The 20,426-nt window shown below is 56.2% G+C and overlaps 2 protein-coding genes across 5 annotated transcripts; one reads left to right on the top strand and one right to left on the bottom strand.

Moving 5' to 3' along the window:
• Window positions 1-712: 712 nt before the first annotated feature.
• Window positions 713-6,125, bottom strand: LURAP1 (leucine rich adaptor protein 1). Its single transcript, XM_041483177.1, has 4 exons — window positions 6,115-6,125; window positions 5,549-5,702; window positions 5,151-5,255; window positions 713-2,140 (listed from the first exon to the last, which is right to left on the bottom strand). Exons 1-4 carry the CDS (start codon window positions 6,123-6,125, stop codon window positions 1,451-1,453), a joined length of 960 nt encoding a protein of 319 aa, XP_041339111.1. The 3' UTR covers window positions 713-1,450.
• On the top strand, window positions 5,261-20,015 carry POMGNT1 (protein O-linked mannose N-acetylglucosaminyltransferase 1 (beta 1,2-)). Of its 4 annotated transcripts, none has more exons than XR_005956428.1 (23): window positions 5,261-5,320; window positions 6,134-6,328; window positions 8,307-8,415; window positions 8,789-8,904; window positions 9,156-9,221; window positions 9,629-9,742; window positions 10,406-10,523; window positions 10,822-10,920; window positions 11,379-11,506; window positions 12,097-12,167; window positions 12,443-12,518; window positions 13,929-14,012; window positions 14,142-14,183; window positions 14,353-14,411; window positions 14,925-14,997; window positions 15,305-15,433; window positions 15,717-15,842; window positions 15,997-16,061; window positions 16,410-16,454; window positions 16,614-16,749; window positions 17,064-17,173; window positions 17,444-19,717; window positions 19,889-20,015. XR_005956428.1 is itself a non-coding variant. In XM_041483108.1 (22 exons), exons 2-22 carry the CDS (start codon window positions 6,218-6,220, stop codon window positions 17,544-17,546), a joined length of 1,980 nt encoding a protein of 659 aa, XP_041339042.1. In that variant the 5' UTR covers window positions 5,261-5,320; window positions 6,134-6,217; the 3' UTR covers window positions 17,547-19,855. The 4 variants fall into 4 exon arrangements, 1 of the variants encoding a protein (XP_041339042.1); XR_005956430.1 differs by lacking the exon at window positions 19,889-20,015 and having other exon boundaries at window positions 17,444-18,215; window positions 19,636-19,855; XR_005956429.1 differs by lacking the exon at window positions 19,889-20,015 and having other exon boundaries at window positions 17,444-18,235; window positions 19,636-19,855.
• The last annotated feature ends 411 nt before the right edge of the window (window positions 20,016-20,426 follow it).

The following is a 20,426-nucleotide window of genomic DNA, read 5'->3' as shown; positions in this document are numbered from 1 at the left end:
TCCAAGCTGTGACCCACGCAGGCAAGGGAACAACAGCATGATGGTGAGAGCAAAGCTGTCACAGCACTTGGCTGGGGACAGACGTACCCATGGGTTCTGAAGTCAGGACACTCCAGGCTTATCCACAAATGTGGAAGAGCTTGGCTCCTTGAATCAGGATGCTCAGGTCCTTTCCTGCATCATCTGGTGAAGGCAGAAGATCCTGCCCAAGCTTTCACACAGCTCCAGCTGCAAGCCATGCTCTACAAGCCAGAGAGGGTCATGCTGGGAGGCGTGGTGGGGACAGCTAAAGGCACAGGCAGAAGCCAAGGCTAAGAAGAGAGAGATGTCTCCAGGGCAGAGTCACTGCAAATCCACCCTGACAGAGCAGCCTCATGTTTCTGGTTGCTGGTAGAAGGCAGAGACCTGGCACCATTCATCCCACAGACAGAGAAGCCCAGCCTTCCCCACCACCACACCGTGTCAGGGGAGAGCAGGAGCCTCTCTGAGTCTGAGCCCCGCAGGCTCTGCCAGGCTGCCCGTGTGCTGCCACATCCCAGGGATCCTGCAGGACTGCTCCCAAGGTGGAAGACAGCCCAGGAACAAACTGGGAGAATTGGATCATCACATGGGGATGCCTGCACCATCATCCTTCCTCTGCAGAGCACGGACAGAGGCTCCCCAGCCCCACCTCCGACTGCCTTCACAGAGGCATCTAAACCAGGCATTCCATTTCCCACCCAGTGCTTTGTTGTTCTCATGCCATCACATGGGGAAGCCTGCACCATCATCCTTCCTCTGCAGAGCACGGACAGAGGCTCCCCAGCCCCACCTCCGACTGCCTTCACAGAGGCATCTAAACCAGGCAGGGCTTCACCTGCAGGGAAGCGTGTTTTTGCATCCACCACGTGCTGGGGCCAAACCCCAGGTCTGTTCTGCCCTGGATGGACACTGGCCTTGAAGACAATGATGGAAATGAGCAGATCCAACAGGGATGCCCTGCTGATGGTCCTGCCCCACACTGAGCATGCTGGTGCCACCAAGCTGTGGCTGCATGGCAGTGTCTCCTGTCCTCCCAGGGTAGTCATTTTGGGGGAAGGGTCTCCAGTTTTTTGCACAAACGAAGCTGAAGATTAGAGGGAGAGATCCCAGGAACACCACTGTTCCAGATTTCCCCACCACCACCAAGGACAACAGAGGGGCATCCAACCACCTGCAAGCAACACCTTAGAGCAAAGGATTAAATCTACCAGGACCCACTTCACCCCTCCTCTCCCAGAAATGTGCTGCAGGGCAGGCACCCAGTCCCTTATGGCTGCATCACCAAATGCTGTTTGGGCCATCAGAGGAACAGTGCAACCCACCAAGCCAGCCTGGCCCCCCTTTCCAGCCACCCCAACTCTCCCAAGCACAGAGAAGTGAAGCAGAGTGGGCAGCTGGGAGAGCTGGGCTGGGAAGGCAAAGCCACGGGCTATAAGAATGTCACATCATCCTGTGACTGGAGCCAGCGCCAGTGGGCATCGTACTCCAGGTGCAGTTTGCTGTTGAGTTTGCAGTTCTCAAGGTCAGCCTCAGCTTTCCAAGCCTTCCCATCTGGATTTCCCTTCCCCAGCTTCTCCCTGGCCCCTGGTGGTGATTTGGTGTCTCTGTCTGGTTCCAGAGAGGGGGACTGCTGGCCCAAATACCCATTGGCCACCTGGGGCTCCTCAGCAAACCGGTGATCCTGGGGCAACCCAGGTGGGGAGAGGTCCACGTGGGGCCACTCGTGCTCCTCTGTGTCCTTCTCTTGCTTTGCAAGACCCCTCTCGAGGTCGATCCTGACCCAATCCTGCTCTGCCCTGGCCAGGGCTCTGCCCGATGTGGCTGCAGCGGCACTTTCAGCAGCGTTGTGGGAGTACTCATCCATGTCATCAGCCAAGGTGTCCAGGTAGCTGCCCACGGAGATGCTGTCCAGCCTGTCGTTGGGGTCCTGCAGGCTGTCCCAGCTGCCCCTCCGTGAGGCCTCCTGGCTCTCCACCAGGCTGTACTGGCTGCTGGCCAGGCTGCTGCAGCGGCTGGTCAGGGTGCTCCGCTCCTCCAGCAGCCACTTGACCGCCTCGATGCCCTCGTTCACCACCACCAGCTGCTGCAGGATCTTCACGTCCACCGCTCGCAGGTAGGCCTGGGGGGAGACAGAGCACAGGGGGGTTGAGGTGACCCAGGGGACTCATGTCCCAGCCCAGCAGAGGTGGCACTGTGGTGGCCACAGGTCTCCTAAGCTGCTTGATGGAAAGCATGATATGGGAGAACATCCTGCAGGGAACCATCCCAGGGGGCCCTGTCCAAGACCTGGGGACATGGCCATTGGTGACCAACAACTTATGGCCCCCACCAGCCACCAACCTCCTCAGGGAAATAAATCCAGGGCACTTGTGTTGCTATCTTCTATGGGAATAAGGAGTAAGCAAGGAACTGGAGGTATTGGATGCAGATCTGATCCCAGAGCATCCTCCAAGACCTGGGAGGCTGCTGGCAGGGCAAGAGGATCAGGCATTGCTCAGTGCAACTGTCTGGACTGGCTGGACCACCAGCACTTCCCCAGGCTGGTCCCTTCATGCCTTTACTTCTCACCTTCATGCCTTTACTTCTCACCTTCTAGGGTCTGAACCAAGCCTGGTGACAATGTTACATGGCAGGATCTGGAGACCCAAATCACTCCCAAAATGGGAGGACAAGGAGGACAGGCATTGCTGATCATACCATTTGCCTCACCGACTCCTGCCCCTCCGAGACTGGGGAAGCTCTTTGCAAACCTCAGTTGCTGCAGAAACATCTGTTTTCCTAATGGAAAGCCCCATGTGCCAAGACATTCCTGTCTGTATGATACTGGCCGCCAAAAGCCACTGGATTTCCCCTACACAGGACGCAAATATTTTGCCAGGAAAGGAAATAAGGCCATGATGGGGGGAAAGGGAGAAAACCCACTGCAGGGCACGTACAGGCAGCCTGCAGATGCCCATGGACTCCTTCACAAACACATCCTGTGCCCAGCATCAGCCAGCAGTGACAGAAATCCATGCGCTCCCCAGGGATCATTTTTAAGCACAGCGCCTGATCCTCAGCATCCGGTACCCCGGGAGTCACTTGCCCGCCCACGGGTGACCCCACAGTCTCCTGAGACCCCTGTCTCCGGTCCCACAGCCAGAGCAGCCATAGCAGCATCCGAGGAAGGAGCCTGGGAAAACTCCAGCCAGGATTTCAGCACGTGACACCTCTCACTCCAGACGACAGAAAAAAAAAGGTCACAGATTTGTAAAGACTCAACACCAGCCCTCCCACCCCCTCCTCATGCTCCTCAAGCTGGGTTTAAATAAAAAATAGCAGGGATGTGCCCAGATTGGGGCAGGAGCCAGCTTCCAAGTAGAAAAATTTCCTTTCTAGGCAAGTTATTTAAAAAACTGCCTACAATGGACTTTTCTGCACGCACTGCTAAAGCATCTGGCCTTGGCAGGGAGACGACGGAGGAGGAGGAGAGCTGGAAACCCCTGGTGGGGGGTTCCCCATTTTTCTCTGCCTCGTGCAGAATTGCAGCTGTCAGAGATGCCCGGGGAGCCAACCCAAAAGCAGAGGGTGGGATAACACTCCCTGCTTTCCATACTGCTTGCTGGAAGGAGTTAGCCATCAATTTGCTGCTAGTTCACACCAGCCTGACCTCCCCCCTGCACTCCAAGAAACCCCCTCTCCAGCAAGACATGGTTATTGTGGGAGGAGACCCAGCACAGGCTGCTCTCTGTACTCCTCCAGATGCACTGAAGTTCACTGCACGACCTCGCACCAAGGACAGCTGTACAGGGGACTGTCACACTCCTCCTCACGCTCTCCATGGGCAGACACAGCCCTGCTCCCCTCCCCAGCACACAACAAACCTCAGGCGCCTTCTCCTTTCAAGATATCTAGCCCTAGGGATAAATCTTCCTCCTCAGATCAGGAGGCGAGAGTGGGAATTTGCTAAATTCTCCTCCCACCGCCCACTCCCAGGCCAGCTTATCCTCTGAGCATCGGGTTTGCTGGTTTCCTGCTGCTCGGGGCGGGGGGAGGAATTCTGGTCCCTGTTCATGGGGATGGGGCGAGAAGAGCCCTGTGCTGGGTTTTGGCACCTGGGCTCCAATCCCAAGCTGCTGACCTAGGTGTAAAGTGTCCCCACTTCCTCACAGGCCAGCAAGAAGAGCCAGGGCAGGGCAAGGAAATGCCTTTCTGAGCCAAGGTGAATAATGCCCGGCCCAGGCAGGCCTTGCTGGCCACAGGCTGAGGCTGCTTGCACCCGGGCAGGGCAAACACCGCGCTGCCCCAGAGACCTTTCTCCTCCGGTCAGGGTGCAGCCTGGAAGCCGCTGCGGAGGAAGGATGAAAGCAGAGGGAGGATGAAAGCTCCTGCACCGACGGGAATATTGAATCAGCCAAAGCGGAGGGCTCCGGCTGGGTGGTGCTGCAGCCCCCCGAGGGCACGCGGGGAGATGCGGGCGTATTTAGCCTGTTCCCCTATGGAAACAATGCTTATTCCCACCCGCTCGGCATGTTCATGCGTGGGAGAGTCCCTTCCCCCAGCTGCACTTGAACCCATTGCCCAACCTCGCCACGTTTCCCGGAGGCGCAGGCATCGCCGCTCTTTGCTCGCTCCACGAAAGAGGGAGGCGAGGAAGCTGCCACGGGCACTGCCCCGTCCCCGGCAGAGGCTGCAGCACAGCCCTTACGAGCCACCCGAGAAGCCCCCGCAGGAACCAACCCCGGGAAAGCTCCCAGTGCCTTGTCACCCTGGGGGTCACACCCGGGGGAGACAAGATCCACCACCATGCCCTTGGCGAAGGTGCCAGCCCTAAATTCTGATCCCGGACACCGCGATCCCAGACGGAGCCGGCGCCTGGGGCTGCGAGGGGGCAGGACGGAGGCGGCCGAGGGGAACCCCGGGGGTGGATGCTGGGTGGGCCGGGGGCAGAGAGCGGCCGGGGAAGGGGTGTGAGCTGGGTACACGGAGGAGCAAGGGGAGCTCCCCAAAACGCAGGCAGAGCGCGGGCACTCTTGGGGACTGTCACCGGGGGTGGCAAGCGGCTGCCGGAGGTGGCTGCGGTGCCCGCGGGTTGGGACGGTCAGTTACCGGGGGGCGGCCGGCAGCGCTCCCGGTACCGCGGCACTCACCAGCTCGAGGCGGAGCGTCCGGAGGCGTTCGGCGAGCGGCGGGTGGGCACCGCGGGCCGGCGCGGGTGTCGCGGGCGGCGCGGGCGGCGCGGGGGCGGTGTCGGCCTGCCCGGCCCGGCTCAGCCCGGCCCAGCCCAGCCCAGCCCAGCCCGGCCCCGCCTCAGCCCCCTGTGAGTAGCGCGGCCGGCACACGCCTTCCGGTCCTCTCCGGCCTCCCCGCCGTCCCGAAGCGCCTGGGTCCCCCTCACCCCGCCGCCGCTCGCTGCCGCCCTCAGACACCCGGCTCTCCCGGAGCGCCTGGGTGCCCTTCGCCACCTCCGCCCCCGAGTGCCTGTGGGCCCCTGAGCGCTCCTGTCCCCGCCCCGCCTGGCCTTGCTGGGGCGCGCTGTGCTCCAGACGGGTCCCTGGCCCTGCCGGGGCTCCACATCCCGCCCAGGCCCAGCGGTTCGCTCCCCGCGGGCGCCCGGCCTCCCGCTGGCACAGCCCCGCTGCCCGGGGGTGCGGGAAGCTCCACTAGGGCGCTGGGCCGGTGCTGCTCCCGCGTCCGGCTGGCTGCACCCCGATAGCGGGCATGGGGCTGTTGGTGCGGAGGGTGTCTCTCCACCAGGGACCCCGCTGGCACATATGGCCAGTGAGGCCCATTCCATAACAACTGATGGATCTATTGGCTGCTTGTGACTTTGGGCTGCTTTTCTTTCCCAGAGCGTGGGAGTGAGCCCCTGGCACTGCAGCAGCCTTGCTGAGTGTTCGGCCCGGAGCAGAGGCAGCCACTGGCCGATGAGTTCAGGGGCTTCCCCTCACCCTGCAGCAAAGCCTGGCCTCCTGCACTGCCCCCAGCAGGAGTTCTGGCAGGCAGGGAGGCTCCAAAGGGCTTTTGCTCTTAGCACCTCAGTGCAGTCCACAGCCGCTGCTTGTGCCTGGCTCTGTCTTTGCTGGGGAGAGAGTTTGAAGGCAGCTCCCTCACCCTGCACCCATCCCGGCAGGGAGCCCCGATGGACATGAGAGGAGAGCAGCACACATCCTGACCCCCGCCCCACACGGCTGCCCCCGTGCCAGCCCCCGGGACCATGGATGAGTGGAATCCCAACCCGCCTGTGAAGCCCCACAAGAAGCGGAGCTGGTACCTGGCCTGGAAGTACAAGCTGATGAACCAGCGCGCGCTGCGGAAGCTGTGCCAGGTGAGTCACCCGCGGCCCTGCAGCAGATTAGGGAGGATAATCTACAGGATTTACAAGTTTATGGAGCAGCTGCATGGGTGGAAGTGCGTCTGCTGGCAGTCTGGGTGACCTGACATGCTGAGGAAGCATAACTTGTTCCCTAAGAAGCTGCCTCCAAGTGCCTGTGTGTGGAAGGGTCTGCCATGTGTAGCAGCTCCTTTCAGCTGCCAGCAGACCTGTTGAGACCTGGCTGTAGGAGGAGATACAATTATTCAGGTGGCCTTGGGAAGCTTTCAGCTTGAAACCTGGCTCTGGACCCATGCTGATTGCTGCAGGGCTCAGCCTTTGGCTGTTTGATTTGCAAACCAAGCCTGGTATAAGGCACAACAGGTGGACAGAGAAAATAGGGCTTGGTAATAGGATCTCATGCCCCAGATGCAGCTGGTGTCTGGGAAAGCCTCAGGCTTGGTTGCTTGTGCTGTAAAACAGCTAATCCTTGGTGGAGACGGCGCCCTGGGGGCAGTCTGGGGCTGTAAGGACAGGAAGGTTTGGGCCCATGGCAGCAAAACACAGAAAAGGAGCCTTTCCTGAGAGGAGCTCATGAGATCTGGCAGTTGGTTGCTGTGGGAGGGAGCAGGGGAGGGTTTTGCATGTGCCTGGGAGGACAAAGGCTCATGAGGGCTCTCTGGCCAAGAAGACTGCTCAGTTCTGTGTCTGATAGGGCATTGAAGGCTTGGGAATGGGTCTGGTCATTCAGGCAGGCATTGCTCACTATGCTGGTGCAACGGGCTAGGGCCTGCATACATCTCTGTACTTTGTGGCACTGCTTAAAACATAGATGAAAATTTGGCTTAAAATAGGTAGACCAGAGCTAAAGGTATGGAATAGCCAGGTCTGCAGCAGCCAAGCATTCATTAGTTAGCTTTGACCAAGCCAGCTCTGCTAGACCTAGCTGCTGGTTTTGCTTAATTCTTATTTCTTATTGCCTTATTTGCTCTGGTCACCAGGGCTATTCCCTCCTGCTGATGAGGGCAGAAGGTCTGGGCAGGTTGGTGAGGTGGCCTCGCTGCCTCTCCATGAGCTCACAGCTCTGTTCGTGCTTAATTAAAAGCTTTCTGTGCACAGATCCCGAAAGGTGCTCATAGTCCTGAGTCAACAGCAAATTAACAAGCCAAAATGCCATAGTGACATTTATACCATCGTGTTGTCTTATTGCTGATTTTCCATTTTCCTCAGTTACTCCTTGGACCTGCTTGGCAGGGATAGCAGGAACACGGAGCTTTGAAGCAGTAGCTGAACAGATAGGGCAGAAATCCTTTTAGTGCCTCTCACTAAGGCCAGTGTGTGATCCCAGCCCCATTAATGACCTCAGGGAATCAAGGGTCTGTTCCAGAGCCCTTGGACCTTCCCAAGCCCTCTGTGTCAGCATCCACAAGGATTGCAATTGAAGTTTGTTGCAGACAGTAAGGCTGCAGGCTGGTCTCTGCAGCCTGTGGTACAGTGCAGTTTCCTGAAATCAGACCTCAGCTTCTTCCCTTTGTTTGATTCAGCTGCACAGGGTCTCCTCTCCCCTGAGTGCATCCTCTGGTTCCAGAGGGATGGATGAGAGTAGTGATGCTGCTGCAGAGGCAGAAGTTAAGGTTACCCTGGGAGCTGTAACTCTGAATTACCAAACTCTTCGCCTGCAGGGACCCTCAACCTTGATGCAATAATTTAGCAGGAATCTGCTCACAGATCTGGAAGCAGGGATACACTGGAAGTGGGTTAATTCTCACATATCAAGGAGTCAGTGCTCCCCAGATGATGAATGCATTTCATCATGAAACTCAGTCACCTGTAGTTCTTTCTCTTTGCTTTTCTCAGAAAAAATCAGGGGAAATGTCAGATGCTTGTGATCCTCTGCAGGATCTCCTTGGGATGCCCTGCAGCCCCTGCCAAGGCGGGCTGGTTTTGGGGTTGTTACTTACAAATTTCTAACACAAAACATCTTGCATTGCAGACAGGTGCTGTCCTCTTCCTGCTTGTGACTGTAATTGTGAACATCAAGCTGATCTTGGACACCAGGAGAGCTGCTTATGAGGAGGAAGAGGAGTCTGCGCAGGACTATGGTGAGGGGCAGTATCCTGTTGTGCTTTGAAAGCAAGGAAGCTAAGAGTTTCTTTAAGTCAGGACTAACTTGTGACCAGCTACATCACAAAAAACAGGTCTGTGCACGTGGGTTTAACAAAAATTGATAGAAAATGCTGCTCCCATCCTGGTCTGTCTACTGAAGGCTTTAGCACATTTGGCTGCAGAGGTTTCTGTGGGGTCAGAGCTGTTGTCATTTGGTATTTCCCCTTACCTACCATCCCTGTAAATTCCGACCCATGACTCCTTGGGCTGGGGTGCCTGCTGGGCACACCCTTCTGGACGGGTTAGCACAGAGCAGGGACAAGCTAGAGGTGCCTTGACTGGTTGAAACTGGGAATTTCTCTGCTGTAGATGATGAGATGCTGAATGTGGAGGTCCCCAGGCATCCTGTCAACAACAAGAAGGTCCTGGATGTTGAGGTGTACTCCAGCCGGTCAAAGGTCTATGTGGCTGTGGATGGGACAACGGTGAGTGACAGGTGCTGGCTGTCCTGTGAGCAGAGAGTGGCAGAGCTGGACGGGTGAAGCCACAAACAACAGTGGTGAGAGCACTTCAGTGACTGGCAAGAAATTCTGCTTCCAGGACTTCTGCTCTGGCACCCGTCACTGCAGTCAGCAAAGCCAAAGAGATTTGCCTCTTCTTTGGGGGCTCTGCTGCACAGAATGGGCAGGGAATAAGAAGAGGTCTTGACATGTGATTCTCATGTATCCACTTGCAGGTCCTGGAAGATGAGGCTCGGGAGCAGGGAAGAGGGATCCATGTCATCGTCTTAAATCAGGCCACGGTAAAACATCCCTGTGTCTTTCTATACTGGGCAGTCTGTCCTTGCTCTTGAACTGTTGACTCTCTGAGGCCAGGGGCAGCCAGGAGGGAAGGCTCTGAATGCTTTTTGTCTGCAGTTTGCAGAGCATGGCATGGTCATCCAGAGAGTCCCTGCAGGGTTTCCTTGTGCTGCCTGCTGTCCTTGGGGGGCAGGCAGGGGAGGAGGTGTGAGGCTGGGTGATGCTTCCCATGGACCTCTGTGCAGGAAGGCCTGAGGGCTGAGCTTGCCTGGGGACTAATTCCCTGGCATACCGGAATAGCCACTCCCTGTATTGCGCAGGGAGTGAGGCTTCCTGGGCACATTTCCATAATTCTGTGTGTCCATACCATGTAGTATTTAAGATCCATCTGACCTATGAATACCAACAGGGACATGTGATGGCCAAGAGGGTCTTTGACACCTATTCCCCCCACGAAGATGAAGCCATGGTACTTTTCCTCAACATGGTTGCCCGGGGCCGGATCCTAATCTTCACCATTAAGGTAGGAGTGACCCTAATAAAAAAAAAAAAAAAAAAAGTCGTCTTGAGTCAGGATGTCCTGAAGCTCATCTGGGCAGTAGTCTCCTAAATGTCACCAAGCATTCCCAGGACTAAATGTCACATGCCCATGGAGCTGTGACTCCCTGTCTGGATCACCTCCCTTGTCCCCTTGCTCTCCCTTCTTGCTGTAGGTACTGCTGTGCCCAGCAAAGCAGGAGAGCAAAACACAGATGTGTCAGAGCCCACAGCAATAGGCAAGGGGTTAGGTGGAGAATGGATGTGAGGAAATATAAGGATGTGGTGGGATCCTTTCATCTCCCTGTTCCAGGCTTTACAGGGGCCCTGTGGACTATGGTAGGTCTGGGCTGCTGTGCAAGCAGCACTGTGCTGCTTCAAGGTTTTTGTGTTTAGCTGTGTGAAGTGTTGCTTAACACATGGCCCTTCTTGAGAGCAATTTGGTCTCAAGGAAACAGGAGTTCATGATTCTTCTGACGTGCCTGTGGGCCATTATGAAGCCACCGACAGCTTTAGTGGCACAGAAACCCTGAAGGTTTCTGGTTCAGCTAGTTCAAGGGTAGGAGTGGGCCCTGTACCCCTTTGGTATAGATGGGAGATTTCCCTGTCAGGAGGCAGACCTCAGCTGCAGGGTTGTGTTTTGTTCCAGGATGAAGGCTCCTTTCACCTCAAGGAGACAGCCAAGAATGTCCTGAAAAGCCTGGGGAGCCAAGTTGCACCTTTCCTGAGCTGGAGAGACATGTGGACCTTTGTGGGGAAGAAGGGGGGTGAGTCTTGCACAGGCTGGGAGAGGCTTTGTGGTTTCTTTCTTTGGGAGAAGCCAGGTGAAGAGAAACCCAGCCCATCCCCAACAGGCTCTATGAGCAGGGAACAAGTCCCAGAGAGTGGCAGCTCCATTCCTGGGGGTGAGGAGGGTATGGAGGCAGAGCGTGTTCCTTCAGCAATTTGCCAGAGGCCAATAGGAGAAGGTGCCAAGCTGTCCCTCAGGCTGACAGCCCCTGGTCATGCCTTGACAAATGGGGCTGGGCCCTTCCAGGCAGTCCTGACCCTGTGTTCTTGCTCCAGGAGAAGTGTATGGGGAGAAGCATGCCAAGTCACCTGCACTCTCTACGTGGGGTGACCCTGTTCTGCTGAAGACAGAAGTTCACTTGACATCCGTGGAAGGTAAGAAGTGCAGTCTGCTCTGTGATGTCTCTGGGAGACATCTCCCTGCTGCCTGGTTTTAAGTCAAAGTCATTTAAAGCTTTCTGAGATGATAATGGAAACTTTTAAGATGGATTCAGCTCCCTTTCTTCCTACTTCCATGGCAATTCCAGGCATGGTTGTTGAGAAAGGTGAGGATGGAGAAGAGGGAACATGGCCAGTTGTCACATCTCCAAACCAGACCTGGTCTGGTCTGTTTTCTGACTGTTTGCCTTGAACAACCTGCTGCTGCTCAGAGAGGCCAGAGATGGGGTTGACCTCTGAATGGCTCCTGGGGTTGTATCTGGCATCCAAAGTGTTGCTTGTTCACTGCCAAGGACTGGCTTGCTGGCTGAGCCCAGGGAGTAGTTTCTCAGCCTGGAGCACCCAAGGTGAGTGTGTGAGGGTGACAGGTCTGTTGTTCTCCTTGGTGCCTCCAGATGCTGAGTGCCACTGGCCTGACACGGAGCTGAACCGGCGCCGCAAGAGGTTCTGCAGCAAGGTGGAAGGTTACGGCAGCGTCTGCAGCTGCAAGGACCCCACACCCATCGAGTTCAACCCTGATCCTGTGAGTGCAGGGGCAGATGGTCAGGAAGGCTCCTGGGGTGGGCTGGGCTGGACCAGGTGTGTTTTGCAGCTGATGCAGAGCACTGTCCTTAAGCACTACCTGAGTGATGCAAACTGCCCCTGGGCAAGCCCTTAGCCCCAGCAAAGGTGGAGTGAATACCGGGGGCAGGTCATGCTGGAGCAGGGAAATTCCTTTGTTCTGAGTTGCCAGGAATAGTTACCCTATTCTAGGGATATCAGTGTAAGCAGCAGAGCCTTAATATCTACAGACAGAACAGCTGTTGTGACTTTTGGGTTGTCCTTGGCACAGTGGTGAAGGGTTGATGCAGGTCTCTGAGTGGATGCAAACTGGGATTTTGGAGCTGGGTCAGAGGTGAGGTGAAGAAGGGAAGCTGGTAGGGTTTTCAGTCGTGCTGAGGGCATCCTGGTTGGTTGGTGTGGCCCTGAGCCAAGAGGTAGGACTGTGCAGCTCTACTGTCTTAACAGTGGGTCCCCACCCCTTGGATCCTGCTCTTAGTGACGTAGAACGTAGAATCATTTTGGTTTGCATGGCCTCTCCCACCCCCATTCACAGACATTGTTCTCTTCCAGCTCAAAGACAATAAAGTCTTTGATGTGCCAGTAGCTGTCATTGCAGGGAACCGCCCCAACTACCTGTACAGGTAAGCACTCCCAGAGGGCACGGCTCCTCTGCTCCGTGCAGCAAGACCAGGCATGGCCCTGGCCTGTCCCCTTCTCCTGCTGGCAGGATCCAGCCTCCTCCTGGGGTTGTGTGAGCACCAAGGGCAGGCCTTGGGGAGGGGAAGGGAAGGCATAGGCAGGTCCTGTTCCCTACTAGAGCACACTTTGCCCCATCCCAAGGGATCCCCAGCCCTGTGCTGAAGGGCCCGTGCCCACTGGGGCTGTGCTGCACTCAGGCCCCCCTGTCTCTCCGCAGGATGCTGCGTTCCTTGCTGTCGGCTCAGGGCGTCAATCCACAGATGATCACAGTCTTCATCGATGGCTACTACGAGGTGAGAGCATTGCCAGAGATCTCTGTGGCCAGCTCCGTGCTCCCTCAGCCCAGTGCTGGCCCAGTCCTTGGAGGGTGGCAAGTTGAGAGCCTTGTCACCTTCCTCCTGCTGTGTGTCATGCTACTTCTCACCTGCTCCTACACCAAGTCAGCCAAAGTTAGCCAAGATATGGGTGTGGATAAAGCTGCCTTGGTCTTTCCCAATGCCCAGGACTGACATCCCCATGTCAGGAGGGGGTTAGTGTGCAGGAATGGCACATGGTGGTCATGCTGGGCTCTCCCCATCCCGTTTTCTCACTTGATGAGCATTGCCAGACCCTTGAGCTGCTCTGGGTGTAACACCACCTGTCCAGCTGCTTCACATGGAGAGGAACAAACCAGTCCAGCCATGCCTGTCCAGCTCCATTCTCAGTAAGAGCTGAAGAGACACAAAACAGTGTTTTGCCAAGGCTCAAAGCTTGAGGTTCATGAAAGCTGGAGCCAGGTGGAGGAGAACTGGCCCTTTATAGGCAAAGGCCTTCCTCTCATTCAACCCTGTATAGCCCTGGAGGGTCCCACTGAAAGCCATGTCTCTGGCAGTGGAATGTACTCTGGGGCAGGCATGTGGGATATTCATAGGTCTCAGGAGCTTGCTAGGCCTCATCTCTGCAGCATCCACTGAGGTACTGGATGGAGATGGAGACAGTTGTTCCCTTGCAGGTCTCTCCCACCACTGCCACATTGTGGGGCTGGGGGAGCTGGCTTGTTTTTGCAGGCTCTTGCTGCACCACATCAGAGCAGTTAAAGATAGCAGCATCCATTGCCATGGCAACTGGAGCAGCATCCCTTAGCTACGAGGGGGCAGCCTGGATGCTCGAGCTGCCATGGTGGATACCTGGGAAAGGGGGAAGGGTTGGTACAATGGGAGCTCCTTCTCTCTTTTGTGGCCAGGAGGTGGGATGCACAGTAAGGGGATGGAGAAGGCCTTGGTGGCTCCTTCTTGGGGCAGAGATAACTCAGCCCAAATTTGGATTACTTCTGACCCCTGTCCTTGGTCAGAAAGGTCCTTTTCTTGGGAACTGTGAGAGAAAGTTGAGTTGATTGTGGTCTTGGCATTTAGCAGCTATTAGTGGTCCTGGCTATACCTGTTTGCTTTCTGCACTATCTGTGGGGGGCTGGAATTGGGACCTCCCAGATATTCTTGGATACATCTTTGTGTCTGCAAAAAGGGCTAACAAAGTCATGGTGATACTGGAAGGCTGAAGGGCCACAATGGTTTGGTTCTGTGCTGCCAGGTCTACATTGAGCCTCAGTAATCTCCAAGAAGACAGCCTCATGCAGGGGATGTTCCTGTTATCCTGGGGAGCTGACACTGGCAGGGGAAGGGAGAATGACCCACACAATCGATGAGCTTTGTACTTTTCCATTGCAGGAGCCGATGGATGTCGTGGAGCTGTTTGGCCTCTCAGGAATACAGCACACTCCCATCAGCATTAAAAACGCCAGAGTTTCCCAGGTCAGAGAGCTTTCAAATCCTGGGACTGTTATTTCCAGGGACCTGGAATAGCATTTGAGGGAGGCAGGCTTAACCCTAGATTTGTGCCAGGTTGATACTAACACAGGCAATTGTTATCTTTTCTTGTAGCACTACAAAGCCAGTCTGACTGCAACCTTCAACCTGTTCCCGGTGAGTGAGACTGCTACAGCGCAGCCTTCCCCTGGCATTTGTGATCCCTGTCCCACAGGAGCTGGGATCAGTCCTCCAGGGCAAGGAACCACACAGACACAGCACACTGCTTGTGTCTCTGCTCTGTCCTGTTCATCTCCATCCTTCTGATCTTCTCCTTGCCCTACAGGATGCTAAATTTGCTGTGGTTCTGGAAGAAGATCTTGACATTTCTGTTGATTTCTTCAGGTAAAGTTGGGGGTTCCTGGAAGCTCTCTGGATGCTCAGGAGAGGCCAGACCCCTGTCAGGTGCAGCTCACTTACCTGAGGCTGAGCAGACCCCAGGCAAAAACCTAAATGAGCACTGCCTTCTGAGTCTGAGGCCACTGTCCTGGCAATCAGTGCAGGGTGATTTCAGGGTTGGGGATCCCTTCCTAGATGGCTTTTTGGGGATACTGATCCATTCACATGGTTGGAGCTGCCCCATAGCCAGAGGACAGGGGCAGTGTCTAATGAGGCTCCTGTTTCTTCTTAAGGAGAAGAGGCTGATGGACAGTAGAGAATGCTGTCCTTTCCCCATGGTGAGATGCAGCTTAGCTTGTTTGGGTGCTCCTCTCCTGGTCTCCCACCAGCATCAGCTGTCTCAGGCCAAAAATTGGCATAAGCAGTTCCAGCAGTTGGGGGTGGCTCATCTCTTTGAGGAGGGTTTGCCTTGGTTTGCACGGTAGAAGGGTGTTTGACTAGGGTCAACTCTTTCCTCAGCTTTCTGAGCCAGTCAATACACCTTCTGGAGGAGGATGAGAGCCTGTACTGTATCTCTGCTTGGAATGACCAGGTGGGTCAGGGAAGGGTGGTGGAGCAGGGCCATTTCTGCCTTGTGTTGTTTCCATGTCAGACTGGGGTCCAGGTTCCATCTTTAAAGCAGGGTGTGTGTCCCCACTCTCGTCCTAAGCGGGTCTGTCTCCCCAGCCCTGGACTCTTCAGAATTGCTCCTGAAAATCACCCTCCTGTCCCTGCCATGTGCTTCCCAGTGGCTGTTCCCCTCTTTACGTAATGAGAGACTCAATGGAGCCTGATGCTTCCCTCTTTTTGGTGGGGTATGGGTGCATTCAGGGTGCTGAGCACTCCCCATAATGTTGCAGGGCTATGAGCACACAGCTGAGGACCCATCACTCCTGTACCGTGTGGAAACCATGCCAGGCCTGGGATGGGTGCTCCGGAAGAGCCTGTACAAGGATGAGCTGGAGCCAAAGTGGCCAACCCCTGAGAAGGTGAGTACCTTGGAATGTTCCTTTCTTCTACACCCCCATCTCTGCCCACCATCAGTCCCTGGGTGTACAGCTCCTGGAGGGGCTATCCCTGTGCTTATACTGGGAAGGATGCCCAAGCAGAATGGATTTGTGGCAGGCAGTGACTTGAGGAGGCACATAACCACCCACAGCACTGGGGCCAAAGGGCTGGACCTGGTGTGGGCACCCAGAAAGGTCCCTGCATGGCCACACTACCAAAGCCTGTCCCCAGAGTTGAGTGTGAGTAGCAGTTTCTCCTCCCCAGCTCTGGGACTGGGACATGTGGATGCGGATGCCTGAGCAGCGGAAGGGCCGGGAGTGCATCATCCCGGACATCTCGCGCTCCTACCACTTCGGCATCGTGGGGCTCAACATGAACGGCTACTTCCATGTGAGTGACCTCCCGCAGCCCCCAGGCCCTTTCCTGGTGCTGAGCTCTGACTCAGACACCTCCACAAGTAGTGGCAATGCTTGAGGTCGTCTCCAGGTGTTGCTGACCATGATCAAACCTGGTTTTCCTTCCCTACTCTCTCTCTTTCTCCCAGGAAGCCTATTTCAAGAAGCACAAATTCAACACAGTTCCAAATGTCCAGCTTAAAAATGTGGAGAGGTGAGTGCTGGTCACAATGAGACCTTGATGAAAGAGTTGCTTGGTCTGATCCTTGTCTCCTTGTGCTGGAGTCATCTCCCATCTGGAGTGGCCATAACCTCCTGCATCAGTACACTGGCCTCTGCTGGGGAGTCCTGGCAGTGGTTTTTGCAAGGTTGGGTTTGGCTACCCTGTGCTCCAGGTGGACATGTTCAAGGGTTGTGGTTTTGCTGCCACATCTCAAGAATGTGTGGCAGTTCCTGCTCTCCATTTATTGGTTCCAGCTGCCTTTAATGTTACACTGGGGCAGTCTTAAATTTGGATCAAACTATCTGACTCTGCCCTGATCTCTGTTCTCTCCTCCTACAGCTTGAGGAAGGATAACTATGAGACTGAAATTCATCGGCTCCTGGGGTGAGTGCCTGCTGGAAGGTGGAGAGACCACAAGACACACTGGGTGAACCAACCAGAACAGAAGGAAGGGTGGAGGTGGCCCCAGCCATGTCTTGCATGCCTGAAGTGGGAATAGGGAGAAGATGGGGTCTCCTCTCACTCCTTGTTCCATTTCCACAGTGAGGCTGAGGTCTTGGACCACAGCAAGAACCCCTGTGAGGACTCCTTCGTGCCCGACACTGAGGGCAGGGTCTATGTCATGTTCATCAGGATGGAGCAGGAAGCAGATTTCACCACCTGGACTCAACTTGCCAAGGTGAGGGCCCTGTCATGGCCTGTCCTCAGCCCTGCACTGGTCTCTGCATCACTAGGAAACACCTGGCTGTTGTTCTTGGGTTTTCCCATGGCGTCGCCGCTGACTAAATGGCTTCTTGCTGTCCCTGGGTGATGTTGAAGCTCTTGGTGTGGCTGGAGGGATACAGCCCTGTGCCTCCCCAGTCTTGGGGTACAGCCCTCTCTGCTGTGTCTCAGTGAGGGGAGAGCTTGTGGTTCTTCCCATGCCAGGGGATACTTGGCCCTGGTGTCCATCCCCAGGCTCTGATGCCTTTTTCTCCCTCCTCACCATCCTAGTGCCTCCACATCTGGGACCTGGACGTCCGCGGGAACCACAAGGGGTTGTGGCGGCTCTTCCGCAAGAAAAACCACTTCCTTGTGGTGGGGGTCCCTGCCTCCCCCTACTCGTGAGTATCCGGGGCACCAGGGGCTCAGTAATGCCCCATCCTTATGGCACTGTCCCCTGCCTGGCACACACCATCATGCACTTCTGTCACAACCCAATCCTCGGGGGACACCATCTTCACTCCGTAATCAGTGTGGTGGGAGGGATACATTTCCAGGGTTGGAGGATGTCCCAGTGGGAAGTAGATCATGCCAGGCAGTGCTATTGGAAATTGGGGTCCTGAGGGGACCCACCAGCTTTGCCTGCTCCCATCCAGCCCCCTCCCCTGCAGGTCCAAGAAGCCCTCATCAGTGACACCAATCTACATGGAGCCCCCTGCCAAGGAGGAGGGGGCGGTGGCAGTGCCAGCGGTGGCAGCAGCAGAGCAGACGTGAGGCTGGCAGCTGGAAGCAGAGGGGACCGGGGGAGCACAGAGACCCCCACGGTGCAGAGACAGAGTTGGCAGCAGCTCTCGGAGGCTGGTGACTGGATACAGACTCCTGTTTTGGGCTGCAAAAGCAGATGTTTGGCTCCCTCCAGCCTCCTGTTGTGGTCTCCCTTTCCCTTGCACAGGACAGGGTCATTCCCTGTAGATATGCCACCCCAATCCCAGGAACTTGGTTTTTTTAACACAGACACTCTACTAACGCTGCTCCTTTTGCCCCCTGGCTGGGCAAGGCTGGAGGAAGGAGATGCTCAATTGGAGCCTAGAGGGGGCCTCAAAAAACACCTCTGCTCTCCTTTTTGGCCCTGAAGTCCTGAGAAGGCAGCATGGTGCAAGTGCTGCAGCCTGCCAGCTGGGTGTTATTTATTAACTCTTGCCTGCTGGCTTTGTGCCCCGTGGTGAACACAGTGCTGAAGAGGGGCTATTCCAGCATCTCTCCTGCTACCTGCACAGTGGATGCACCTTGAAGACTGTGCTGTGTTGGACATCTTCCTGCACACTGGCTTTGCTGCATGGGCTGCAGGCACTGGTGCAGCCCAGCTCACAGAAAAGGGAATGCTGGAGAGGAGCTGGACTTGCTGCGGACACGGAGGGACACCCCACAGCCAGCATGAGGGCGGTCACTTCTGGAAGCTGGAGGTGATTGTAGGTGGAAGTGAACCAGGCTGTGTGCCCTGGCTCAGACTGTCCTCACCCACCTCCTCTGTGGGGAGCAGCCCTGCCTCTGGGTTGTGGGAGTGGGGGTGAAAGTGCCTTGCAGAGTGAGAAGGGAGCAGCCAGTGGGCATCATCCCCTGGCTGCAGGGGCTGGGTGGGCCAGGGTCATCTGGAGCAAGAGATGCTGCACTATGGTCCTTGCCTGTGGTACTGTACCCTGCCTCTCCATCCTCCCTGCCCTGGTAACCCCTGCTTTTGCTGAAGGCAGAGGGAGTTTCTTCTCCTGAATTCCCACCCTTACTGTGGTAAGTTGCTGGCAGGGAAGCTATGAGGTGGTTTGGGATGGGCAGCCTGGCCCTCCCACTGTGGTACACCCCTCGTGCAGAGGGAGGGGGTCCCGTGCCTTAGGAAGGATCCCAGGGCCCCCTCCCATCCCCAGCCATTTGGTACTAATGCCCCTGCACCCCGGGGGGGCAGTCCTGGTCCCCTTGCTCAGTGCAGCTCCCCCTCTCATCCATGCAGCAGGAGATCCATTCTCTGCCCATCCCCTCACCTCGGGCAGGGATGCAATGCTCTGCCTTGCCTTTGGCAGAAGGAGTTGCCGCTCAGCCCTTTCCCTGAGGTAACAGGGGCTCTTCCCCTTCATTTTCTCACTGTGAACTGAGCATTGGGGTCTACACTACACTAACTTATTTATTTATTGCTCCTGGGAAGGGGTGGATAACCAGAAGCAGCACGGAGAGCTGGCAGCCCCCAGCCTGCACGGGTGCAGTCAGGGGAGGTTTGTCTCTTGTCCCCCTGGCTCCACCCTCTGTCCCCTGCTTTTCTCCCTTGTCCAGAACAGGAATGAAAACTTGTGAACCAGGGAGCCCTTCTTGGCCAGGATGATCCCAATGTGGATGCAGCACAGCTCTAGCATGACTGCAGGCACTCTGACCCTCACACTCCCTTGCATGCCTGCCCCAGCAGCAAGGATGGGGTGGGATGGATGCAGGAGGGAACAAGAGCGTGCAGAGTGGCACTCTTGAGGCTGCAGTACTGGTCTGGGGCTCAGCCTACCCCCCCAGCCACCCCCTGTGCTAGCCCTCAGGGTAAGGCAGGTCTTTTACGAGGATGGAAAAGGGACTTCACTTCTTTCTGAGGAAAAGTAGCTTGCTCCCCATGCCCTGCTTTGGAAGAACTTCCAAATGGCTCTCCATTGCCCTTCCTTGGCACCTCTGTTCCCAAGGCTCAGTTTCTCTTCCCCTTGAAACTAAATGCATCCTCTTGCCCTTCCTGGGTAGGGCTCAGGCTTGGCTTCTTCCCAGCTCCTCCTGGGGCTGGGGAAGGTGGTCCTAGGGATGGGGGATGGCTAAACAAGAGTTCCCCTCTCCTCCCAAACAGGGCTCTGTGGCTCCCTGCTCTCAGTGACAGCAGGACTCAGCTGGTGGGCTTCAGGCTCCCCCTTCTCCGCAGACCATGCCAGGTGCACAGGGTGCTGTTCTCCATCCCTTCCTGTCCCCCCAGCAAGGCTTTGGAGTGGCAGCCGTGGCAGGGCTGGGTGTGTGGCATCACCAGGGTTTGACGCTTTCTGAATGGAATTATTTTTTCAAGAGTAAACATTGCAAAGCTGTTGCTTCTCCGCAGACCATGCCAGGCGCACAGGGTGCTGTTCTCCATCCCTCCCTGTCCCCCCAGCAAGGCTCTGGAGTGGCAGTCGTGGCAGGGCTGGGTGTGTGGCATCACCAGGGTTTGACGCTTTCTGAATGGAATTATTTTTTCAAGAGTAAACATTGCAAAGCTGTTGAGCCTCGTGTGTTTCATAGCTGGCCCTGTGCAGGGTACAGGGCTGGGGTCCCTGGCTCTGGGCTCCTGCCTGGAAAGGACAGACCCCTGTCCTCTGGTGTCTTGCTCTGTCCAGGGCTGCACAGGAGCTAAGGGTGGCCCCAGGCCTGTGCCAGCAGAGGTCCTCTGTGTGGTGCCATGCAGTGCCAGCAGGGCTGGCACAGGTTTACAAGCTGTTTCCTCCTCAAGCTTTATCACTTTTATCTTCAGTTCAGCAACTGATGGAAACTCTGACGAACTGCCTGGTGACTTGTCCCCGTCTTCCTCCTGGCACCTCCAGCTGCTGTGTCCTGAAAACTACGGCCTTGTCACTCTCTTGGCCTCTCCAGATGTCTGCCCCTATGGGGCAG

Source organism: Pyrgilauda ruficollis, unplaced genomic scaffold (assembly GCF_017590135.1).
Source record: "Pyrgilauda ruficollis isolate IOZ18807 unplaced genomic scaffold, ASM1759013v1 scaffold6, whole genome shotgun sequence".
NCBI classification, from domain to species: Eukaryota; Metazoa; Chordata; class Aves; order Passeriformes; family Passeridae; genus Pyrgilauda; species Pyrgilauda ruficollis.
The sequence above is the reverse complement of the archived record's forward strand: the minus strand, read 5'-3'. Positions and strand labels throughout refer to the sequence as shown.